At 38.5% G+C, this 16806-nt stretch overlaps 1 protein-coding gene across 1 annotated transcript; it reads left to right on the forward strand.

The window, feature by feature from the left end:
• The first annotated feature begins 82 nt into the window (after positions 1-82).
• LOC112047314 (eukaryotic translation initiation factor 2A) lies at positions 83-13080 on the forward strand. The gene is made up of 12 exons (XM_024084398.2): positions 83-242; positions 313-454; positions 2012-2147; positions 3224-3303; positions 3948-4126; positions 5028-5182; positions 6388-6472; positions 7200-7373; positions 8001-8178; positions 9184-9437; positions 10577-10746; positions 12136-13080. The coding sequence occupies exons 1-12, from the start codon at positions 218-220 to the stop codon at positions 12259-12261; spliced, it is 1704 nt and encodes a 567-aa protein (XP_023940166.2). The 5' UTR covers positions 83-217; the 3' UTR covers positions 12262-13080.
• The last annotated feature ends 3726 nt before the right edge of the window (positions 13081-16806 follow it).

Below are 16806 nucleotides of genomic sequence, written 5' to 3' on the forward strand. Positions count from 1 at the left end.
CGTAGTTGTGATAAGCCTTTAATCATTTTAATAATGTATGATAATTACCAAAGAGTCCTAGAAACTACGTATTTGACGTTTGGCAATGACATTTTTGACAAAGCGCATGTTTTTGACGTGTGCTCAATTTGAAAAAAATCCAAGAACTTTTCTGTTTGTAATTTTAGAAATGAGTTCAATAAGATTATTTTAGAAGAAATCCCTAATAAATTTCAAAATGAGTGCTACTCCATCTATAGCCGGTAACTTTTCGTGTTTTACTTTTTGTAAATATTAGTAGTGGATTAGGTTACAAAAGGTTATTTTTTGCAGGCTTAACAAACCGCAGCTTATTTCGAATTCAACTGCAGGAACCGTACCAGGAGATAATACTCAGGGATGAGACGACTCCTAACATACGAAGTGTTACATTTAGTCCGAAAGGCACCTACTTAGCTTACAGGACTGATAGAAAGTAAGTATGCCTTTCCTTAACTTAATATGTACATCTAGGTACTAAATTTTAGCATAAAAATACTTGATTTTCCTAAGAAAATACTGCATTTTAATTACAGTTTTATGAGAAATTGTAAAATGTATTTTTAAATCTTAAAGATAAAGTAAGGAATAAAACTTTTTTAAGTAATAGTTTTCACACACTTATGGATTATGGAATACCTCTGTAAATAGATAGATATAGTAGATTATATAATATAGTAGATTATACATATACACTATAGATACAATTTGATTGAAAGAAAAGGTCTAAAATGTCCAAAATTCCTATATGAAATAGTCCTGCAGTAAGCATAATGTCCCCTCAGAGTACGTAATATCGAAACACTACAGATTTGGTAAAGCCCCAAGAGTTTTAAAATAATTTAAGTCATTTTATTGAAGTTAAATAAAAAAGGTATCTATAAACTTACAGTATTGAGAGACTTCAAAGATAAAATTTTCCTTGAATGTAATTCACATTTTATAAGTTAAGAGCAACAAACTGATGAGAACAACAACTAAATCATCTTTAAATTATGAATATCTTGAATTTAACTATTAATACCTATATATAATTATAATAACTTGGTGTGACGGGTTTGTCCCAAGTTTGTTTTTTTTTTGGGAAAATCCATGACATGCTCATGTTTAAAAACATTTCTTATCTCTATAATTAAGATAACTGAAATAATAAGTTGAACTGAAATATAACTGCATTGAAACTACATTTATTCCTTATAAGCAGACAGGCTGCCCCTAGGTTTCACCCACATAATAACACACAAATAATGTGGTTTTCTAGTGGTAAAGGAATTTCTCAAATATATTCAGAAGATCTAGAATTTACCCCCTACAATTTACAAACTTTAACTCATTCAATATTAGTATAAATATTAAGATTTGTGCAATACCTATTGAAATCATAAATGAAAATAGTCTATCAAAACTTTTGACCCTGTGTTAAGCCTTGTATGCCTGTAATTTTAATGGTAGCCATACCCTTCAGCAGGTTTATTATGTAACTTGGTGTACCATTCAAACAATCGGCCACTACATTGTTTTTCATCATATTACCGTTTTTGCATTCATCTAACTTTGTGTTTTCAACTAAATGTCATAATTATCATCACATAAGTAACATAAGTATAAAAATGTCATGGTAGTAGCTGATAGTAATGTTATTTTAAAGAAAAACTAGTGTTTACCTATTTCCATTGAAAAAATCATGGTAAATAATCATAGACACTAAAAAAACATTACAATTTTATGTAAAATGGAGCTGTCAAGGTTATTTCGTTGAAATAACTAAAAAAAATAAATAAAACGCAAATACGATAAAAAACGATTCAATGGCTCATTAATTGACTAGTACACTGAGATCCATAATAGACCTGCAGATTTGAATACAGCAAAGATGTTTGGTGATGTAAAAAAGTGTAGAGATATTACATCCCCAAACAACCTCTGTAACTAATAAAAAACAAACAAATGTATCACTGCTATACAATACTCACATTATCTGGTTACAATTCAGGGCAGAGATTGTAAAATGTGCCGATTGGTCAGTAGCGGCAACCATTGATGGGAACTACAAAGACATGTTCTTCTCACCTTTAGACAACTACTTCCTTGTATGGGAAATGTTTGCCATGACAAAGGATAACCCTCAGGTAACATTAGGTTCAAATATTAATCTATTTTCTATATTATAATATACTTGATGCCCTGCTACCTCACCCGCGTATTTTTCGTTCTCGTGTGAATAGGGGGATGAAATATACAGGAAGAAAATTTTTTTAGTGCGGATATTTTTATATTTTGTACATAAACAAAATTTAATGATGACGTATTTTTTCTTTTTTTTTTTAACTCAAAAATAACAAAATTATCGTTAGCTAAAGTTATTTACTTTTGAACAGAATTTTAGGGTCACCCTATTGTGCGTTTATTTTATTTTCGTTTGATACCTAAAGAACGTCACCAGATCACTTTTAAGCTGAATATATCTTGTTTAGTAATAATATGTACATTATTTTGTTATTTTAGAGACATTAATTAAAAAAAAAAATTACATAAAATGTATCGAACTGTTTGTAGATTTATATTCTATTAATGATACAGAACCACGAAAAAAAATATCCGCACTAAAGACCGAATCACCCTGTATATAGCCTGTACTCACAAATAAGTTAGCTATCTATTGGCAAAAGAATTTCCAAAATCAAATCAGTAAATCCAGAAATCCAGAAGAAGAACAAGAAAAGTGCAGTGTTGGTCGACCTTCCACTAGGTGGACGGAGGACATCAAGCGAAATTTGAATTTTCATCAAAGATGAAATTTGGCAGGGAGGTAGTTTATAGTTAATAAATGTACCTAAGAACAGATTTTGCGACAGAGCCGGATTAAAAAGGTCTAAGGGCAGACAAAGACATAGGTTAGTAATGTTATAATGTTGATGACCAGTTGAGTACAACTGAAAATTTGTGTAGCTTGGTTAAAAAAATTTCATGATGGGTTCGATATCAATCTTCTTCAGTCAATTACAGATTCCATATTTTCTAAATACTAAGGTCTAATGTGTTCCATTCTAGAACAATTTCAATCAGCATATTCTCTTTCAATGTCCATGACATAAATGAGCTTGATATTCTGGCCACCAATATAATTAACTATTAACTATTATAATAATAACATATTGTAAATGTGATAAAAAATTACACCTCAAAGATTCTGTAACTTTTACAGGGAAAACCAAATCTACATGTGTTCCGGTCATCAAATGGAGAAAAAATTGCATCCTTTGTTCAGAAAAATCAGATTGGATGGTAAGTTATGTTATTGAAATGTATTAGTTATGGTACTGAAAGTTATTATTTGTTCTAAAATTATTATTCAATACAAATTAGGTACAACACTACAAGAGAGAGACATATTTTTGTTCCTGGCCCTTTTCCACACTTAGTTACAAAGTTAATTGTTGTGCATAGGGATAGAGAGAGATATATTGTAAACCAACAGCATCACTCTTTCAAACATACACAATTATCTCATGCTGTGCATTTCCACTTTGTATTTTAGTATCTAGTAATAATATGTTTCTGTTTTTCCTGATTCTTATAACTGATAATCAGGAAAAACAAACTGATTATTAAAACAAGAGTAAATCGCCATTTTATTAGAGTTCCATCTTAGCTCACTTACCATAGGCCATTCCATTTAAAAAGGAGCCTCTGCTGGCCATTTCATTATTTTGGTAATTAACAACCTATTACAATAGTTATCAAATCAATTGACAAAATGTCATCTACTTACAAGTACATAAGATATCCACCAGTAGGTATTTTATTATATTTGTTACATAAAATCTCAATTTCGTATATGTCTAGCATACGTCAAAGATAGTGAATTAGCCTGATGTGTTTTTCAAATAAACTAAATAGAATGTCTATTTGTAATTTTCATCTTTCAGGGAACCAAAATGGTCTTCAGATGAAAAATTCTTTGCAATGCAGCAGAACAACCGAGTGCTCATATATGAAGATGTAAAGCTTGACCGATACATAGAGTACATCCAAGCAGAGAAGTTACAATCCTTCAGCATATCGCCCAGTATAGCGCCGGCATACTACTTTTCGATATTTACTTTAGGTATGAAATGTTATTACGTATTTTTAATATTTAACAGCAAGTTTGCGCTAATTGTTAACTCCCCTGAAGGTAGGTACACAATAAGATATACTATGGAGGTATTTTGGTAATAGGGTAGTTGATTCATATCGAATTTAATATAAACAATATTAATTTCGCATAGTACATGGAATATGGGTCCGAAATATATCAATATTAATTAATAAAAGTTAAGGATTTCTTATGAAACTTTTTGAAATTTTTTTTTTAAATTTTCCAAACATTAAAAACGCTGTCGTCCATATTGTGACGTCACAATGTTACTGGATATACTAATCGTCTAACTAATATAATTGTTAACTATTTTTTGTCAAACGCTCCGTTTGTAAGGGATTTGTTATAGTGACGTCATGAAACAGTTGAAATATAGACCATTATGGCCGACAGGCGTTTTGGCTTGTATTTTCAAAAACATTTAAAAACTAAAATTTTCATATAATCACGTATTGAAAAAAATATGAAAAGAATGTTTTCAATCTAGTAGAACGACATTTAAAAAAAATTGTCAATTAGCCTATTGTCGATTTTATTACGACGTTAGTAAAATCTATACTAATATTATAAAGCTGAAGAGTTTGTTTGTTTGATTGAACGCGCTAATCTCAGGAACTACTGGTCCGATTTCAAAAATTCTTTCAGTATTAAATAGCCCATTTATCGAGGAAAACTATAGGCTATATATTATCCCCGTATTCCTACGGAAACGGGAACCACGCGAGTGAAACCGCGCGGCGTCAGCTAGTCAATAATAATTTGATTGTAACAAATACCTGTCTCAGCTCTTACATATACCAGCTATTTGACTTTTGGTATGATAATTGAATTTGAAATTTGAAAGAACTCCTATCCACGACATTTGTAGGTACATCAGGACAGCCGTCATTTTGGCGCGTGTTCAAATATCCAGACTTCGATGCATCTCAAGCTGTGGTGAGCAGATCATCGTTTCAAGCCGACAAAGCTGCCTTCCATTGGAACAGGCGGGGGACCAATGTATTCGCTTTGACACAAACAGAGGTAGACATTTCATCTTCACTGTGCAATCACTTAGAAAGTTTTACTATAATAGACCTAACACTTATAGCGACATCTATACTAATATTATAAATCTGAAGAATTTGTTTGTTTGAACGCGCTAATCTCAGGAACTTATGGACCAATTTGAAAAATTCTTTCAGTGTTAGATAACCCATTTATTGAGGAAGGCTATAAGCTACATATTATCCCCGTATTACAAATTCTACAGACACGGGAACCACGCGGCGCTAGTTGACGATAAAGCGACAAACTCACGCTGTATTCTTTTATAGTGCACGTTTTTTTATATATATATCTTCAATTTATTTTATTTATTCACAGGTTTTTTAAGAAAAATAGGCTCAGGCTTTTGTAATTTGTCCCAATTATTGTTATAAACACCTTACAAAATTCATCAATTGTATTACATACTAGCTGACGCCGCGCGGTTTCACCCGCATGGTTCTCGGTCCCGTAGGAGTATGGGGATAATATATAGCCTATAGCCTTTCTCGATAAATGGGCTATCTAACACTGAAAGAATTTTTCAAATCGGACCAGTAGTTTCTGAGATTAGCGCGTTTAAACAAACAAACAAACTCTTCATCTTTATAATATTAGTATAGATTTGTCATAATATTAAGGTATGTTTCACAATTTCTTTTTAAGGCCTTTATGTCGCAAAACCTCAAATGATGGTGATGAAGGCCAATTTAGGTACAGCACTATTTACCTCTGTGTCCCTTACTGTGTGCTAGAATAGCAATAAACCTCTTTTCTTTTTTTATATATATTCAATAAACCGTTTTCTATCTGCTAACAACTTCATCCAGTCCCTGTAGTTTCACAATATAAATATATATAACTAGCGGACCCGGTCAAGCTTCGCTTTGACTTATGTGCAATTCTTCCTCACCTCTACCCTACCCCTACCCTACCCTATCCTACCCTACCCCTATCCTACCCATACTCTACCCCTACCCTACCCCTACCGCTTGACTCTTAAACGTTTGTATGGGAAATAGAAAAGGGCAGTTTTTAGGGTTTTCCCGGAAATTATTTGATTTTTTCTCACCTTTTAAACCTTCCCTATACCTCCACGAACATTTCAAGACCAAGATAAGATAAATCCGTTCTCGAGTTTTAGCGAGACTAACGAACAGCAATTCATTTTTATATATACAGATAGATTATAACCATTACAGGTTGACAAAACAGGTGGCTCCTATTATGGAAAGCAATCATTATCCTATGGTGACGTGAAGGGCACTGCTGGCAACATGACATTCAGTAAGTAAATGTAATTCCCACAATAAGTCATTGACAAATATTAATTACATTGTAATTGGTATCTCATCTAATATTCCATCATGTTTCTATTACAAACGTTTGCTTGCGACTTTGTTTTATAGTTTACTAGTATAGCTTGGCAAGTTCGTTGATGACACACCCATGATATGCGGGCGACGGGGGGAAGGACTGCGCGGGTGTTAATTCGAGCGCGCGGGGCATCGCTACCTCTCTCCCGGCTCGCGCGGACCATCGGGAGTGTTACGAACGAATTTGCCACCCTGTAGTTTAGGTCAGTTAATTAGGTTGATTTTTAGTTGCAAAATGAAGATTTCATCTCCCATGACATATGCACATACTAATTAGTCTCTGGGCATTGCGAATAGTTGGGACTAATTAGTCTGTAGGCATTGCGAATAGTTAGAGTTTGCAATTTGCATTCTTGATGATTTTACTAAAGTATCTTGAGATTACTCATTACATCGGGAGTGTAAATGTAGCATTCTGATCTTGTCGACCAAACATATCCAAACAAAGCTGGAACCAGCGCAACGCGGTCTCCGGCTTTGTTTAGGGCCCCATATAAATTCATATTAAGCAGTGGGTCGCGCAGTCGCAGGTCGCGGTCACCAAGAACGGAAGGCTACCTTTACGAACGAATTTTCCAAGCTATAGACCTACTACGCTGCTCCTATGTGGGCTTATGTATATGTATCTATGTATTTAGGTAAGGAAGGGCCAATCCACGCGTTGGCATGGAACCCCGGCAGCTGGAACGAGTGGGTGGCGGTGTACGGTCACGCACCCGCCAAGGCCACGCTCTTCAACGCCAAGTGCGACCCGCTCTTCGAGTTCGGCACTGGCGCGTGGAACGCTATCTACTTTCCGCCCGAGGGGAATAATATCCTTTTCAAATAAGAAATACCTTAATTCTATAAGAATATATTCAATATACTAAAAAAATACCTGAATTGATGAATTCAGTTAGTGTTTTCATCTGTTGCAACTGGAAATTATTGCCTGCAAGCGACCCGCCCAAGTTTCGCACGAGTGCGAATTTTAAATCTCTGATATATTTTTTGTACTATAATATGTGTGTACTTTTTATACACATAAACCATCCTATCGAATCACGCTATCTTTTTCTGAAAACTGCATTAAAATCCGTTGAATACTATAAAAGATATAAGCCAACATACATTGATTTGATAAGCGACTTCATTTACTCATCATTAGATGCCTTCTTCCAACTGAAGTTGGGTGGTCATGTGTAGAAAACTCCTCCAGTCTCTTGCAATATTTTTAAGCTGTGTGTATATTAACTTGGTCCACTCTTTGACATTCATTTACTATGTAATATTAATGATAATACTCAGAGCAAAACATTGCAGTGCATGCAACGAACGCGGCCTACAACGTGTTCATAAATCTGATGCGTAGGTGTTCAGCCTCATTTGCCTTTAATCACATAGTAATTATTATAAACTCTGAAGTTTTATCCAAATCTGTACCCTTAACTCCTGTGCACTCGTGCTCCTCGGTGGCTTCGGCAACATAGCGACCGGACATATATCGGTGTGGGACTTGCGCGGGTACAAGAAACTGGGCGAGTGCAGTGCGCCCGACACCACCAGCCTGCAGTGGGACCCGCGCGGCGAGACCTTCGTCACCGCCACCACCTACCCCAGGCTCACTGTCGGCAACGGGTAACTGAACCGTGACTACTCTCACTGTGTATACACAAGCGGCTGGGCGAGTGCAGTGCGCCCGACACCACCAGCCTGCAGTGGGACCCGCGCGGCGAGACCTTCGTCACCGCCACCACCTACCCCAGGCTCACTGTCGGCAACGGGTAACTGAACTGTGACTACTCTCACTGTGTATACACAAGCGGCTGGGCGAGTGCAGTGCGCCCGACACCACCAGCCTGCAGTGGGACCCGCGCGGCGAGACCTTCGTCACCGCCACCACCTACCCCAGGCTCACTGTCGGCAACGGGTAACTGAACTGTGACTACTCTCACTGTGTATACACAAGCGGTTGGGCGAGTGCAGTGCGCCCGACACCACCAGCCTGCAGTGGGACCCGCGCGGCGAGACCTTCGTCACCGCCACCACCTACCCCAGGCTCACTGTCGGCAACGGGTAACTGAACTGTGCCTACTCTCACTGTGTATACACAAGCGGCTGGGCGAGTGCAGTGCGCCCGACACCACCAGCCTGCAGTGGGACCCGCGCGGCGAGACCTTCGTCACCGCCACCACCTACCCCAGGCTCACTGTCGGCAACGGGTAACTGAACTGTGACTACTCTCACTGTGTATACACAAGCGGCTGGGCGAGTGCAGTGCGCCCGACACCACCAGCCTGCAGTGGGACCCGCGCGGCGAGACCTTCGTCACCGCCACCACCTACCCCAGGCTCACTGTCGGCAACGGGTAACTGAACTGTGCCTACTCTCACTGTGTATACACAAGCGGCTGGGCGAGTGCAGTGCGCCCGACACCACCAGCCTGCAGTGGGACCCGCGCGGCGAGACCTTCGTCACCGCCACCACCTACCCCAGGCTCACTGTCGGCAACGGGTAACTGAACTGTGACTGCTCAGTGCGCCCGACACCACCAAATTCCTACTCCAAGAATGACCTGATATACAGATATTTTCAAGTTTTCTGGTTTATCTATAAAAAAATATAATTAATATTTTATTACAGATACAAAATATGGCATTATTCTGGTGCCCTCATGCACAAGCGAGTCTGCGGCGAGAAAGAGAACCTCCTCTCAATAAGCTGGCAACCCGGCACGTACCCCAAGACTGAGCTATCAAAGAGTGCGCCCAAAGGCATAGAAGACGCCACCCCTAAAGCGACGGGAGCGTACCGGCCGCCCGGCGCGAGGAACAGACCGTCTACCTTCACTTTGCACGAACATGAGATGCCACACCGACCGGGACAGACTGTTGATGGTAAGCTATATGCCATCATCATCATAATTAGCCGATGGACATCCACTGCTGGACATTGCCTTTATCATATAAACATTATGTTAATCTTTATCCAATTAAGATCCGTATTCGTCACAAGTATTTAATTTTGAATAAAATTGCTTGACGGTATTTGCTTTTAACGAATATCTCCGAATCCAACTCGGCTGGACAGCATTCGGGATACATCTCAATGTCTTTTCGTTCGAAATTTCTCAGTGCCTGAAGACAAAAGTCTTAGAACAGTGCATGTTGCCAGTTCTATTGATGGTTCTGTGACTTGGTCGCTAACTATGGGCCTCAAAAGAAGGCACACAGCGGGCGATGGAACGAGCTATGCTCGGAGTGTTTCTGCGTGATCGAATCCAGAAATGAGGAGATCCGCAGAAGAACCAACATAGCTCAACGTGTCGCGAAGCTGAAGTGAAAATGGGCGGTGCACATAGTTCGGACATCCGATGGACGTCGGGTTCCCAAGGTGCTGAAATGGCGAACCCGCACTAGAATACGCAATGTTCGTTGACCTAGACTGATGACATCAAGCGAATCGCGGGGATCGCTGGCTGCAGGCTGCCCAGAATCATGAGGTTGGGAAGTCCCTACAAAAGGTCTATGTCCTGCAGTGGACGCCCATCGACTGATATGATGATAATGATGAAATTTCTCTGTGTTCTCTGTAAATTCTGTACATGAAATATATTTCCAAAATAACTATCAGGGGGTGAATAGTGATCGATACTGATGCCAAAAATGCAATCAGTAAAATTTTTGTCTGTCTGTATGTTCGTTATAGAAACAAAAACTACTCGACGGATTTTAACGAAACTTGGTACCATTATTCTTCAAACTTCTGGGCAGGTTATAGTACACTTTTCATCACGCTACGATCAATAGGAGCAGATCAGTGGAGAGAAATGTTGGTAAAACGGGAGATGTTACTCCATTTCAAGAAATCGTGTATGACGGGTAGGGTAGGGGTAGGGGTAAGGTTGGGTAAACCGGGAGAAGTTACTCCAGCGATACTACTGTAAGGGCTGGATTAAAGAGGTTTAAGGGTGGATGAAGTCGAGGAATCCGCTTCTATACAATAAGGCTTATACTATTACTTCATCCACTCCCAGCTGCGCCATCGAAGCAAGCACTGAAGCAGAAGGAGAAGCGCTCGGCCCGCAAGGCGCGCAAGGCGGACGAGCGCGGCGACGAGTCCCCCGCGCCGCCCGCCGCCACGCGCGCGCCTTTCGTCTCCACCGGCGACCCGGAGAAAGACAAGAAGATTAAGAATCTTAATAAGGTAGGTTTTTTTTAAGAATATTTGCCATAAGTAAGTCTGTATTAGGAGTGGGTACGACAATAGACCATCGGGGCGGGGATCGAACCCCCACCCCTCGGTGATGAGTCCGACCGCTCTTACCGTTGAGCTATTGAGACTCCTAAATTCTTACTAGAAATATCCTATCGTTACGATAATCAGCCATACTGTATAACACAGCCCGGTTTCTTTTCCCATTTTTAAATGGTTACTTGAGGTCTCAGACTTGAGATTAAAAAAACTGATTCAATAAAGAAAGTTTTCAAAAATCCTATAAAAAATATAACTTGGTCACCCTAGGGATTTTTGGAAAATTATTCTTATTAGTTTTAGATAATTAGGTGGTGTATCTACCATTTGCGTATTATCCATTAATTACGGGACACCCTGTATATTCAAACCTAGTCATCATCCTCATTATCTTAATTTCATTTAGTCGAATAGTAAACAATGAAAGTTATTTATATGTATAAATAATACCTAAATATTATCTATAATGGCGAGTTGTGTGTTCAAGAAGTGTAAAAACTATATATACATAAATATGTACTCATAATGTAAATAAACACAAAATTGTGCGTGTGTGCGCTCAGTGGAGTAGCTAAATTCGGATATTTTTTTGCGGTGGTTTTTTTTGCCACGTAACATGTCTATAATATAAAATTTCTTTCTCCCTAATTTGTATATAGTAGGCGCCAAACTTCAACTCCGCTCTGACATTGCAACACGTCGAATTGCGCAGCTATTAACCCAAGCTATAGCTTGGCAAGTTCGTTAATGACACTCCCATGATACGCGGGCGACGGGGGGAAAGACTGCGCGGGTGTGAAATCGTGCATAAATGAGGTGCATCAGTCGTCGGTTGTTCATTCATCGCTACACGCCCCCAGGCCCGCGCGGACCATCGGGAGTGTTACGAACGAAATTGCCAAGCTATAGGATCGTTTACTGTGCAACTCAGACCAATTATTGTATAGGACCTGCCTCGCTAGCTGTTACTTTTCTGTCAAAGTATATGATCAACGATCTAATGCGATTATAAAAACTGTCTCTATAGTATCGATGTTTTATAGTTGTAATCGTGTTCGTCGGTTAAAGAGCCCCGTAAAAATACCTTTCTGTTTAATTGAATGGTGTAAAAAAGGGGCAAAAACTTCTAATTTAGTATAAGATATATACCAAATCTAAGCTCATTTTCCTCAGAAAATGACAGACAGTTTTGTTCGTGACTATGAGTGCGATACAGGCCCTTTTATAATTGGTCTGAGCTGTGCAACCATATGCCTCGTACTCAGAGCGGACACGAAGTTTGGCGCGCTCTATATCTGGATTCTTTCGTACAAATAAATAAATAAACATGTTTTATTACAGAAACTAAGCGACATAGAGAAGTTGAAACAACAGAAAGCTGCCGGCAAGCAACTAGAACTGAACCAACAGGCCAAGATTGACAACGAAGCTGCGCTTTTACAAGAATTAGCACAACTTAAATTATGATCCCTTTAACTATAAGAACAAATGAGAATTATATATAAAAAAAAACATGACTGCTAAAAATTGCGAGAGTTTAGGCCTAAACTGCGCTTACGACATATATCGTGAAGACAAAATGACATAGTGTTGATCAATAGCGGCGGATCGAAGATATCGCTTTCTTTCGTCGCTATCGCATCGGAGTAACAGAAGATCAGTATTAGAAACGACCTTCACCTATTTGTTTAATAGATGAAAAGTGTTTTATATCTATAATAATATGCTGAAAAGTTTGTTTGTTTGATTGAACGCGCTAATCTCAGGAACTACTAGTCCGATTTGAAAAATTCTTTCAGAGTTAGATAGCCCATTTATCGAGAAAGGCTATAGGCTATATATTATCTCCGTATTCCTACGGGAATGGGAACCGGGTGCAACCGTGCGGCGTCAGCTAGTCAATTATAGTATGTTGAAAAATATGTTGTGAGTAGGTTGCTTAAAAATCCCCTGGAAAAAAATATTATTAACCATTTATATTATCTATCGTTAACTATCGTTAATGTTTGGCTAAGAAATTTTTAGTCAACCTTTGAAAACATTTTCATCCATTAAACAGATGGGTGAAGGTCATTTTTAATACGGATCTTACACTACAATTAAAAAACAATATTTCCGATTCGCTCGCTATTGGTCGACTATTCTCTTCACAAGATGACGCATCTTACGTATAATAAAGAAACATAATCATACCCCAAGATAATACTCGTTTTTGGCAGTCTTGTTTATATAATGTATATTTATATACACTATGTATGTTAAGTAAATGAAAACATTATATTATTATACTATGTGTTTCTATTTCCTGACAATTATAATTTAAATACCAATTTCCCAACTATTGGCTGCCACTGAAAAGTTCAGGGAAGAAAGAAAAATTCAATATTTCTTAGTCCGACTCAGGAACCCGGGACTTAAGGATCCGGAGCCACCTAACCATTGGAAAGAAGAAAAACTAGTTATAGTAATGCACGACTGCGAGTGACGTAGATAAGACCTCCCGTAAAATATCCTTCGGGTGAGCATCGTATGAGTATCCTATAGGTAACATTCCGATCTTGGCGACCGCGACCGGGTTGCACGACCCACTGATTAGTATGAATTTATATGGAGCACTAAACAAAAGTGGTCGCGCGACGCGGTCTCGGGCTTTGTTTAGTTATATAAATTTAAACTAAGCAGTGGGTCGCGCGGTCGGAGGTCGCAGTCACGTGGTCGCCAAGAACGGAAGGCTACCTTATGACATGTGCCTGTCTTGTCAGACCTATGTGGAACCCTTCCTGATGGTGACAACGACCGAAAATGCTTCCCAGGCAACAGAAACACAAACTAAGCCGGCGAAGACGAGGTTCCGATATCTGATGCCTGGTTTTGCTATATCTTTTAAGTATAACCAATAAGTATTCCCGTTCACCCCCCAAGTATTCCGAAAATATTGTTGGGATCGGGTACGCAGCGGGCGGGAATCGAACCACCACCTCTCTGTGATGAGCCTCTTCACCGTTGAGCTATTGAGGCTTATTTTGACGGTCAGAAGTCTTGAAACCTTATTTACCTACGGTAGGAGCATGCAACAAAGTTTCAGATTGTAAGGAATAATGAAGACTTAGTCCATAATGATTTTTATTCTCTACAAGTTAGCCGTTGACTACAATCTCACCTGATGGGAAGTGTTGATGCAATCTAAGATGGAAGCGGGCTAACTTGTTAGGAGTAGGATGAAATCCACACTCCTTTCGGTTTCTACACGACATCGTACCGGAACGCTAAATCGTTTGGCGGTACGTCTTTGTCGGTAGGGTGGTAACTAGCCACGGCCAAAGCCTCCCACCAGCCAGACCTGGACCAATTAAGAAAACCTCAATTGGCCCAGCCGAGGATCGAACCCAGGACCTCCGTCTTGTAAATCCACACCACTGCGCTACGGAGGCAGTCAAAGCCACCTAACCATTGGATCAACAAGAGAGACTTGTTATAGAAATGCACGACTGTGAGTGACGTAAGTAAGTCCTCCCGTAAAATATCCTACGGGTGAGCATCGTATCAGTACCCTATGACATGAGGTTGTCTTGTCAGACCTACCTGGCAACCCTTCCTGACGGTGACAATTAGTACAGGAAATTAAGGAAATACATAGATTTATTTATTTTCATTTTATTTTATTTACGATTCGGTACAAAAGGAAATATGACTACAAGAATTACATGACTCGAGATTTCTTAACCAACCCAACAAGCTTGAGTACATCGCCCGGCCCCTCCCTTGGTGTAACTCGGAAACTCAAAAAGTTTTTGGATTGAGTTTTTCTCCAAAACTATGAGTTTTAGTTTAAAGTTTATTTGACAAAAAACGTTGAGGACATTCTCATCTTAACAAACAAACAAAGAAACTCTTCAGATTTATAATATTAGTATAGATTACATTACGTAGGTAATAGGTAGGTATAGTTGCGTTTTAAAGCGTGAATTCGGACCAGTCTTTATTGAAAAACTTATTAGTTATTATTGTTAGTAAGAGTAATATATTGTACTCATAATTTATCTTAACGATATTTGAATATCAAATACAAACTTATTTATCATTATCATTAACACTCATATTCGTCAAACTGGTGATCGTCTCAGAATGAGAGGGATTAGGCTAAGTCCACCACGCTGACCCAAAGCAGATTGTCAGACTTTAAACACGTAGAGAATAAAAAAGAACTCAGGTATGCAGGTTTCCTCACGATGTTTTCCCTCCACAGTTTGAGACACGTGATATAACTGAAAAGTTGACGGTACATGCCCCGGACCGGATTCGAACCTATTCCGTCCGAATCGAAGACAGAAGTCATATCCACTGGGCTATTACAGCTAATAACAAACTTATTAGTTTTAGGTTACTCATCCATCATCAAAAAACATATGAATGAAATTGAAGTGCCTTTCTGTGATTTCCAAATAGGTAATTGTTTTCTTAAATCTTGTACCTAGTTATTTACATGATACTAAAACACAAACAAGATTTTTTTGTCAGTCTGTCTGTGTATTTGTCCGGGGTCCGAGCTTTTCTCTGGAACGGCTGAACCGATTTTGCTAGAACTTTCACTGGATCTTACTGACTGGAGTTATTGAGCGACATCATTAACAGTCGATGGACGTCTACTGCTGGACAACTCCAAACACCACGGTCTAAAGCCGCTAGCGGCTCTCTTGTACAACATATAGGTTTCCAGAAAATTACAGGGTTCACACGGTATTTGTGAAAAACTGAATTTTACGCGGATGAAGTTGCGGGCGTCCACTAGTCTTCAATACAAAGGAAAGCGTATGTAAGTAATAAACAAATCATTACGTGCCAGAACCAAAGAGTAAATTATTATAGCCAGAAGTCAGAACGCCATAATGGTAGGTACAAGTACCTACAGGCTACATCTTAGTAGTCTTCTACATATATTTTCTAACTAAATTAGAAATCCATAAAAGTGAGAGTTCAAGGTAGAAAATGCACAATAAAATATACTTAAGGGTTAAGTAGCTATATATTTACAAGACGGAGGTCCTGGGTTCGATCCCCAGCTGGGCCGATTGAGGTTTTCTTAATTGGTCCAGGTCTGGCTGGTGGAAGGCTTCAGCCGTGACTAGCTACCACCCTACCGACAAAAACGTACCGCCAAACGATTTATCGTTCCGGTACGATGTCGTGTAGTGTAAAAACAGAAATGGTGTGGTTTTTTATCCTACTAACAACAACAGACAAGTTGACCCGCTTCCATCTGTATCATCACTTACCAACAAGTGAGATTGTAGTCAAGGGCTAACTTGTAAAAGAATAAAAAAAGTATGATTCAGAGCCTAACCAGCGGCTCAATTATGTAGGTAACCTCGTTGATGGCAAAGCCATGGTGTTACATTGCCTATGCTTATTAAATATATGTAGGTACTTCTACATAGGCTCATTAAATATATCTACCTAATTATTTTCAATGTTATCAGATTATTATTATGTACGAGCCTATAGTACAAGATCCAGCATAAAAAATATATACCTACATCTGGTACTTTTAAATATATACATTGACAAATAAATTGCGGTTGGATATTTTATAAATTGCGGTTGGTATGAAATGTTAAATTTATTTAATCTACTTTTTAATTGGTTAAATTAAAAAAAATCGTACTCTAGTTAAAATAATATAGGTACCTAACAGAATTGAAAACGCAAAGATTGCCTGCTTTCATACTGGGGTTGCTGATCTAAACAGTTGAGTAGGTATTATTATATATCTTCACCAAATAATTAGTCGTCTAATATGTCAAATAAAAGCTTATTTTATGCTTAATTTAAATTCATGGTTTCCTAGATTTTTTTATGAATAATGTGTCGGATTGCAATTTAACTACGCAGACTATTTACAATGTGTCACTGAGAATATTATCTATCATTTAGTTCTTATCACTAATAAATAACAGATGAGGGTATACATTTCTAATGCTGGATCTCAGACCACTAGTAAGTATGTAATGGGCA

The sequence above is a fragment of the Bicyclus anynana genome, chromosome 4 (assembly GCF_947172395.1).
Source record: "Bicyclus anynana chromosome 4, ilBicAnyn1.1, whole genome shotgun sequence".
NCBI lineage: Eukaryota > Metazoa > Arthropoda > Insecta > Lepidoptera > Nymphalidae > Bicyclus > Bicyclus anynana.